The sequence below is a fragment of the Sus scrofa genome, chromosome 1 (genome assembly GCF_000003025.6).
Source record: "Sus scrofa isolate TJ Tabasco breed Duroc chromosome 1, Sscrofa11.1, whole genome shotgun sequence".
NCBI lineage: Eukaryota > Metazoa > Chordata > Mammalia > Artiodactyla > Suidae > Sus > Sus scrofa.
In genome coordinates this window covers 105,072,643-105,081,407 of record NC_010443.5, presented here as the reverse complement: position 1 = coordinate 105,081,407, position 8,765 = coordinate 105,072,643, and the positions used below count along the sequence as shown (strand labels likewise).

Genomic DNA, 8,765 nt, shown 5'->3' with positions numbered 1-8,765 from the left:
TGATTAGAGGTAGAGCCAGTAGAATATTTCTCCTAAACAAACGTTTGTGATTTTGATTACATCATCTCAGTGTAGCCGATAGAGAATCTGAGAATCAGAGATAGTGCTTGTGATAATGCAGCATAAAGTAGTGTCTAAATGTAAAATTTTATTTTAAGATAAGAACACGGAATGGGTAGGAAAGACAGAGATCTGCACAGTGTGTGAAGAGACAGGAAACAACCTATAAATGCCCCAATTCTTGTTCCCTAAAATTTGCATATGAACAAAAGATCATGAAAATTGATCAGAACTCTTGTCACTGGCACAGAATTGCATTGCATCAGAAAATGGAGATTAGGACGTTCCCATTGCCAGATGGTATAGGAATGTGGCTGGATGTTGACTCTAATTGAAGACAGCCTGCCTTCCAAGGTGGGCGCTATCACTTAATAAAGTTGTGTAATTTAGGCAAGTTTGTACCACTTCCTAAATGGCCCTGGGTCAAGTAGTAGCACAAACTCCACAGAGTCACTCTCAGGATTGAAACAGCTAATATTTGAGAAATTCTTAGAACAGTGTCTGGCACATAGTAAACATGTAAGTGCTAACCTGTCATCATTACTTGCATTTCTCCAGTGGGAGGACTAAAAGCTATTATTTTGGAGTAATCTCCATTTCAAATCCCATGGGCTAGATTAGAGATATCAGTTGGTTTAGCGAGGAATTAGAGATGGAAAGGGAAGATTTCTTTCGGGGCGGCTCTATCTTTATCCTTCTAAGTCGTAGGAAATTCATAAAGCGGGCGTTTGTTATTTGCATTGCACAGACCAGAAAACTGGCTAGAGAAGGTAGAACTCTGGGCCAGAACTACACGTTGAGTAAGGAGTGGGTCACGGTAAAACTGGTCTCAGTTTAAAGGGAGTAAAGGAACATCTTCTCCCAGTAGACTTCTGGACTTGAAAAGTTCTCACTTTTCCGGGGGTGCCTAGAAAAAAGGGTGAGGGCCCTGCAGGAGAGGACCCACATTGCTCTCGAAGCCCAGGCGCTACAACTTGGCTCAGTGGCCTCTTTCTGCGTCACCCACGCCTCGCTAAGAGCACCAGCTTCACTTTGCAGGAGATCCAGGCTCGACCTTTCCGTTGGGGAGGCCGATGTGGCCTCTCTCGGCCTCCCTTTCCCGATCCTCCCTCAGGGTATCTGACTCCTCTGTGCAAGTCTTAAAGAGTTTAATTACTTAATTGATTTGCAAACTACACTTTGGAGTCAAAGAACTGAGAAGGGAAAGCACCGGGAACTTTAAGCAACGCGCAGGAGCACAGGGCCCGCGAATGGCTCCAGCCTCGGGAGCCCTGGCAGTTCAGCCCTCACGCGCGACGCCGGCCTGAATCCAGCCACCCACCTCCCGTTCCGGAGGAGGCGTGGCCCGCACGCGCCGCCATCTTGATCGCCTCTCTAGGCGCTCTGTTTACTACTCTATGGTCGCCCGCTCCCGCCCCGCCCCTCCCCAGTCATTGTCTGGAGGAGCAGCCGCGGCCGCAGCGCCTTCTCTTTATAAGCCCGCAGTGCCCGGATGTGAATGGATTACAATGTATCTTTCAGGGAAACCTATTATTATCAATGTGACTCCACAGGGGAGTCAATGGTGATGATGATGAGGAGGAGGAGGATGATGATGATGAGACACCTCTAAACTTGGAACAAGTTTAAGACTTTATAAGAGGAGAAGAAAAAAAAGCACCACCAAGACTTGTTTGAGGAAAAATCATAACTATCCTGTATTGCTATTTTTTATAAACAATAAGAAAAAGTTGTCGGATTTTTTTTTTTAATGATTTCTTTTTGGGGGGAGGGAATTTTGTTGCAGTTTTATGGTGGAAAATGCAAAAACCAGAGCCAGGTGCATAATCTTGTATTTTGTGGATATCCCTGGAGCAGAACTGAGTACCAGTTAAAATACTTTTTTGGGGGATACACATGTGAGATACTAAGTACTTGCAGAAGATTTTTGTCTCTCTTTTTAAAGTCACTTTCCTTGGAATATTGTGAGAATATTTGTGGCCATTTAAGGTAACGTTACAATTTGCTGTCAGAGTAAACTGTTTGTAATTGAATTTAATTTTTAAAATGTAGATCCCAGTGTTTAATTAAAACAAAAGGAACGACCTATTAAATAATTGCCAATGAGAAAAAGTGTGTGCATGCATTCTGTGTATGTACTCGCACCTCTAGCAATAACAGGGTTTATAAAGTGTGTGTTTTAACCCATGTTAAAATAGCGTATGTTGGATATACTTGATAAAGCACGTTTGTTATTATGAAACGATAGATTTGTGCAGCTTAATTTTAATCCTAAAAAGTGATGTGAAAAAAAGTATGTTTTAAGAGCATGCAGGGCCTGTAATGGTAAATGTTGAATTAAAAACTTAAAGTGCTGGCGAACGAGGGCTTAGCGTGCCTAGGAACTCAAGTGTAAAAACAAAACAACACCAACCCTCAAAAATTGTCTTTTATTTATTTATTTATTTTTTGGCGAAGTTAGCAGTTATACTATTCTGTGACTTTACAGGGAGGGGAAAGAAAGTATGTAATTTAGGTTTCGCCCCCAACGCAGAAGTACCGACATGAAAATCTCCCCAGCAAAATGTGGCTTGGTTTATATCTAGAAAAAGAAAAATATTGTTCCTCTTGGCAAAGTCTTTTTGCATCACGTGTATTTGCAGCCTAGTATAAACTTGCTTTGCCGTGTGTGTGGATGTGTGAGTGAGAGGGAACGAGAGTCAGAGAAAGAAAGAAGTGAGGGGATGTAAACTCGAATAAATTTCAAAGTGCCTCCGATGGATGAAACGGGCAAAAACTGAACTGTTCAGGCTTCAGATTGTAACTGACGATCTGAGGGAAAATGAGGTGCTCGATGAAATTTCGTTTGTATTTTTTTTTTTTTTTTCTTTTGCGAGGCGGGGGAGGTGTTGAGATTTTTTTTTTTCCCCTCGGGGGGGTGGGGGTGCATCCCATCCACTCCGACCCGAGCGAGCCGCGTCTCCCCGCCGGAGCCCCCCCACCCATTTCTTTGCTGAACTTGCAATTCCGTGCGCCTCGGCGTGTTTCCCCCTCCCCCCCTTCCCTCGTCCCCTCCCCTCCCCGGAGAAGAGAGTTGGTGTTAAGAGTCAGGGATCTTGGCTGTGTGTCTGCGGATCTGTAGTGGCGGCGGCGGCGGCGGCGGCGGGGAAGGAGCAGGAGCGGGCGCGGGCGCAGGCGGAGGAGGTGGTGGCGGTGGAGGCAGTGGTTAGACATGAACGCCGCCTCGGCGCCGGCGGTGCACGGAGAGCCCCTTCTCGCGCGCGGGCGGTAGGTACCGGCGCCGGCAGGGCTCGGCGGGGCCGGTGCGCGGGGCTGCGCGGGGCTCGGGCTCGGCGGCCCCGCACGCGGCTCCGCGCCTACCGAGCCGCGGGCTCCCGGCTCCTGGCGCTCCCGGCTCCCGGCGCTCCCACTGGAGACACCCCTTCCCCTCCCGCGCCTCTTCCCTCCCCCTCATGTCTAACCCCCCCTGGCCCCCCCTCCCCGGTAATGACACTTGGAAGGACCGACGACTTTGCCAGGGGCCTGACTTTAATTTTTACAACCCTTTCTTTCACAAATTAGGGTGCTGGACAATTACAGGACCCGACCCTCCACTCCGCTCCCCCCCCTTTCGCCGACCCTGTCACCCCTCCCCCTTTGGACGTGTTTTCACTCCAGAGACGCTCATCTTTAATTTCTTTATAGCTACTTTGAAACGCAGAGGGGAGTGGTGTGTGTGTGTGTGTGTGCGCGCGCGTGTGTGCGTGTGCGAGTGTGTGTGAGGGGGGTGGGGTGGAGGGTGGGGGGGAAAGTTGAGACCGGATCGTTCTGAGTAGTTTCTCTTTTCTCTGTGATCCATTCATTTCTCGCTCTACCTCCTGTTGCATAAAATGATGCGCTGAAGAGCGGCTTTTTTTTTCCCCTTCCCGGATTTGGTTTTATAGTGGATGTTACCAGTTTTGATCGTCTCTTTGGAAATACAATATCAATATCGCCTTTTTTTTTTTTTTTTTTTTTTTTGCTATTGCTGCCTATTCCATCTTAAAAAAAAAAGAAAAACCAAAAAAAAAAAAAACCCTCTTCCATCCCTCCCCCCTTTCCACCTTAATCCCACCCGCCCCCACACCCCCACTCCTAAACCCCCCAGTCTCCAAAAATCCGATTGTGTTTTCTCCAAGGATTGGGACTGGATTTTCTGATTGCGGTTATTTCCATGTTTCTAGGTTTGTGTGATTTTGCTAAAATGCATCACCAACAGCGAATGGCTGCCTTAGGGACGGACAAAGAGCTGAGTGATTTACTGGATTTCAGTGCGGTAAGAAAGAACGGTGGAAACTAACAACAGCTGTGAAACAAAACAAAACAAAACCAAAAAACCCAAACACTTGAGCTAGAAACCAGTAGTAATCTAAAGGACAGGGATAATTTTTAATTGGCTGAATCCTTGGTAAACATGAAGGTCTTTTTGATAAAGTTTTTAACTACAATTTTTGGGTGTGTTGGACGAATTAGGCTTTTTTTCGGAGTCTAATTACTTGCCTGGAATTCCCTACCTACTGAGCCCCCCCAAATAATGGAGTCTCACCCCAAGGAAAGGGAAAACCAGACACCCCTAAAACTATAAACCACCTCTCAACTTGGCCTTATCTGAATACAGAGATTATTGATACTTTGTGCACTACGCATTTGATTGATTTATTTTCTGAAAATGGAAAAGAGAAAATAGGAGACCCCAGTTGTGTCTTAAAGTTTTAAACTGATGATGCTTTGGATTAGTAGGACCTGTAGTCCTCCTACTTGCATCTTTTCCTGGGATTCTGAGGAACTGTGTGTATATATTGAGCATACATTCTTTAGAACCCTTTAGGCTGTAAATTTCACAGTCGTGAAGTCAGTACAAAGCAGAACTTACACACTTGTGGAGTTTTACGGCTGAACTTGGTCCTTCTCCATCTCTTTGCTTCCCTTCCCCAAACCAAGTCCCAGACATGTTAGGGGAATGAATTCGTTTTTAATGCCAGATGAGTTTGGTGTAAGATGCATTTGCAAAGCAAAATGAAAAGAATCCACAAAGCACACAAATAAAATCCAAACCGCCTTCTAAGTGGGGGCTCTCTCACGTTGCTGCTGCCGCTGCTGCTACTGCTGCTGCTGTTGCTGCTGCTGCTGCTCTTCTAGACCTTTTGGAGAAATGGCTTTCGGAAGTTTTGCCAGGAACCCTAGCCTTAGGCAGCTTTGTAGCCCCCTTTCTGCTTGCTGCACTTTCTCCATTTGTTCCTTGGCTTTTTGCAGGCTCTGACTCAGGGAAGGTGCGCAGTATCCACTAGATACGTCGCAGAAGAGGGAAACCAATTAGGGTCGAAATAAATGCTGGAGAGAGAGGGAGTGAAAGAGAGAGAGTGAGAGTGAGAGAGAGAGAGAGAGACAGAAAGAGAGAGAGAGGGAGAGAGAGTCTTGCTTCAAATTGCTCTCATGTTAGAGACGAAATGAGAATTTAGTGCAGGTGGCATTTTTATTTTTATTTGGGTTCACATATGACAGGCAAATCCTATACGGGATGGAAATGGACATTGCCACGTTTATGGCCAAGGTTTTCAATATGAAACAAACAACTTTTTTCTTCTCCTTTGTAAAACTAGTGTTTTCTAGAGGGCTCGCTGCCCTCCAAACTGAATCTTGTTAACATTATGGGGACTGTGTTGGTTTAAAATGTAGTACTGCCTAGTTCTGGCGATCTCTTGAACCTAAGGAAAAAGAAAGAACAGTGGTAATGGGGGTGGGGGGGTGGAGTGACTGCTAATGTTGTGCCTGTTTTAGTTTTAAGTTGGATGGTGATACATTTTACTAAAATGAACCCTTAGCATAAACTGTATGTTCTGTAGTGAGATATGAAAGATCTTTGATGAACTCTCAAGACACAAATGTCTTTTCAATAGTAATATTTCTTTGTTTCTTTTAGATGTTTTCACCTCCTGTGAGCAGTGGGAAAAATGGACCAACTTCTTTGGCGAGTGGACATTTTACTGGCTCAAGTATGTAAATTCTTTTCTTAGTGTGTAGTTAAATGTTCTTAGCTGTTTATTCACTCATGGTATATTTTTGGCTCTGTTGAAGTGTTCTGAAAAAGTCATTGAAATTTTAGCCTGTAATGATACAGTTACTTCATTATCCATTAGTGGTATAAGTTAAGCAAAATGTTATCTTTTGCAAAATTAAAAGTAGTTTTTTTTTTTAATCAAGAAAACTGTCTCAGAATCACTTAACTTAAAAGCAATTTTCTAATACAGTTGTAATCAAACATGTGAAGATAAGGCAGTGTTAACATGGGGGAATAAATTAATGTTTCTTATTTAAAAATAGAAGGAAAAATCTAACTTTTATGAAAAGGACAAATCCCTTGTAAATAATATCAATTTTATTGGGTACTATGTATAATTAACCATTTTAAAGAAACGAGTACTTAATTTTGCAGATGAATGCTGCGTAGTAAACTATAGCTGTAAATAGACTCTTGCTAATCTGAGTGCTAAATATGAATTCATTTATATTTAAAATATCCTTTTTGATGCTTTAGCTGGCCCCCCACCCCGGTAAGAGTTTACATGTGCAATGAATTTTGCTCTATTTGAAGTTACAAATTTGTAAGGACTTTCACATTTTATAAATGAAAGGTCTTTGGGTGATGCTTAAAAAAGACATTAGCGCTATTCACAAAGGAATCTCTGTGTGCAATGATTATCTGGTATCTGAGGAGGAGTTTTAATAGGGACTCTCTGAAGGTCTCTTATTAAAAGTGAAAACGGAAACTATGCTGTTCATTTAAAATGTTTTTTGTTTTTGTTTTTTATTTTTTGGTCCAGTGAAAATTTCTATCAGAAGGAGGCATACATCATTGCCTGCTATCCTTTAGGTTCAAGGCTTCAATCCATTTATGCTTGTTGAACAGCTGTAGTATTTTAGGAGTTCTGGCAGTAGGACATAACAGTACATTAGACAGAGTCCTGTTCTTAAGTCAGTCTGGTAAATGTTGACATCGTTTAGCTGTGAGATACCAGTGGAATTGTCTGCTAGCTATTGAGTATAATTTCACAGCTTTTGATATTCATTCGGTGCTGTAGCAGTGAAGGAAATCTGTTTATCTTTGTCATGTGTGTAATTGGTATGTTTTTATAAAATAAATGGCTTTTTAAAGTTGCTCATTTCCAAATAAGTTACTTCTTCTGCTGGCCCCCATAAGTCTCAGGTCATTTTTGTCTCTATGACTTGCTTTATAGAATGTGAGATGCCTCCTGTAGTTCTATTTTATCTTTTATTTTGAGAGGTCCACAGTGATTAAAAGGGCTATTGGCCATATGTTTGTGTTTTACTGCCCCGGACTCTGTTATATTTTTTCATTTGGGACTTAAAAAATTTTTTTGTTGTGGTTGTATTCGAATTATATGTTCCAAATTTCTCTATTGTGTCCTCTGCACAACTTTGAAGTAAAGATGAGTACAAGTGTCTCTTGTAGGCAAATTAGTTTTTCAGACATTATCAAAACAGTTACCTACAGTAATTTTCTTTTCAATTTTCTTTAAGAAAATGTGTATTTAGTTGAAATCTAAAAGTAGATTATGTCAGACAGGCACAGAGATAGACTGTTTTCAGAGTCAGTGCAAAAATACTCTTTTGCACTTTATAAAAACAGACGCATTTGGAATAATTTAAGTATATCACTTTAGGTATGGTTTAATCAAGTATGGTGATGTAGAAGCATGACACTGTGTTACATTTAAAATGACAACTGTGCATCTCGTCCCTTTTCTATGTTCGTATTTAAATAAAGTCCTTGCTGTGATGTTTAAGTGTTTACAGAGAGCAGGCTGGATAAGTGTGAATATGTATTAACGCATTTTGGTAAGTGATCATATACTGAAACTTGCATAGTTCTTAAGACAATGTATCTATATACTGAATCTAGACAGAGACTTCATCCTTAGTGAGATGTATTGTGATATTTCTAGTGAATATGCTGTGATTGTATTTAAAATGTTTGAACTTTAAGTGACATTGTACCAGTAGTGTAGTTTTCAGGCCCAGATGTTTATTTGTAAAGGTGAAAAGTGTAGTGGCTATTTTGTTCTGGCTGATGGATTAAAAATGCAGATTATTCATTCCATGCAGTATAATGGGAATTATAATATATACGGTACAGATTGGAGTGGTGGTTTTTCTCATCTGTCCAAGACATAGTGAGTGGCTTTGTTTCCACTCAATAACAAAGATAAATCCCTTTGAAAGCATAACAAATAAAAAAAATGAGGAAAACTGCATCTTGCCTCTTGCCTGGAAGGATGAACTAGGAAACTTTGCCCAGAGAGATAATTTTCTAAATGTACTTCAGGTATTATATCCATTGTCCTGAGGGTGCTTGGATGTCACCTTCACGAGTAGCTTTGAAACTTGGGTCCAGGGAGAAAAGGCCCAAAGTATAAGTGAACTATTCCTATTGGAAAAGCCAGCTCTGTTTTTTTCCAAATGAGGGATGGTAATATTTCATGCTTAAGTTTCCCAGTCGCTTTTGATTCCATTAATGTAGGGTGCTTCATCGTGATTTGCAATGTGAGAATGAAAATAAAGTGTGGCCCTATTCCCTTTAATCTTTCATTTCACAAACACGGTTTTTCTACCACCTTAAGAAATAGTGAGGCTGCTAGGGAGAATGGAATGTAACCTGAGCTACAGCC

The 8,765-nt window shown here is 41.9% G+C and overlaps 1 protein-coding gene across 22 annotated transcripts in view; it reads left to right on the top strand.

Annotated features, from left to right (window-relative positions):
* Window positions 1,489-8,765, top strand: part of TCF4 (transcription factor 4) — a 361,111-nt gene continuing 353,834 nt past the window's right edge. For 9 of the 22 annotated variants that reach the window (XM_021093476.1, XM_021093452.1, XM_021093441.1 and 6 more), the window contains exons 1-3: window positions 3,167-3,327; window positions 4,263-4,354; window positions 5,999-6,071. In XM_021093476.1, coding sequence (XP_020949135.1) covers window positions 4,283-4,354; window positions 5,999-6,071 — 145 coding nt within the window. In that variant the 5' untranslated portion in view covers window positions 3,167-3,327; window positions 4,263-4,282. Of the gene's footprint in view, window positions 2,050-2,716; window positions 2,887-3,118; window positions 3,328-4,262; window positions 4,355-4,920; window positions 5,349-5,391; window positions 5,543-5,611; window positions 5,630-5,998; window positions 6,072-8,765 lie in introns of those variants that run through there. The other 13 variants (XM_021093587.1, XM_021093435.1, XM_021093491.1 and 10 more) reach the window with 12 other exon arrangements.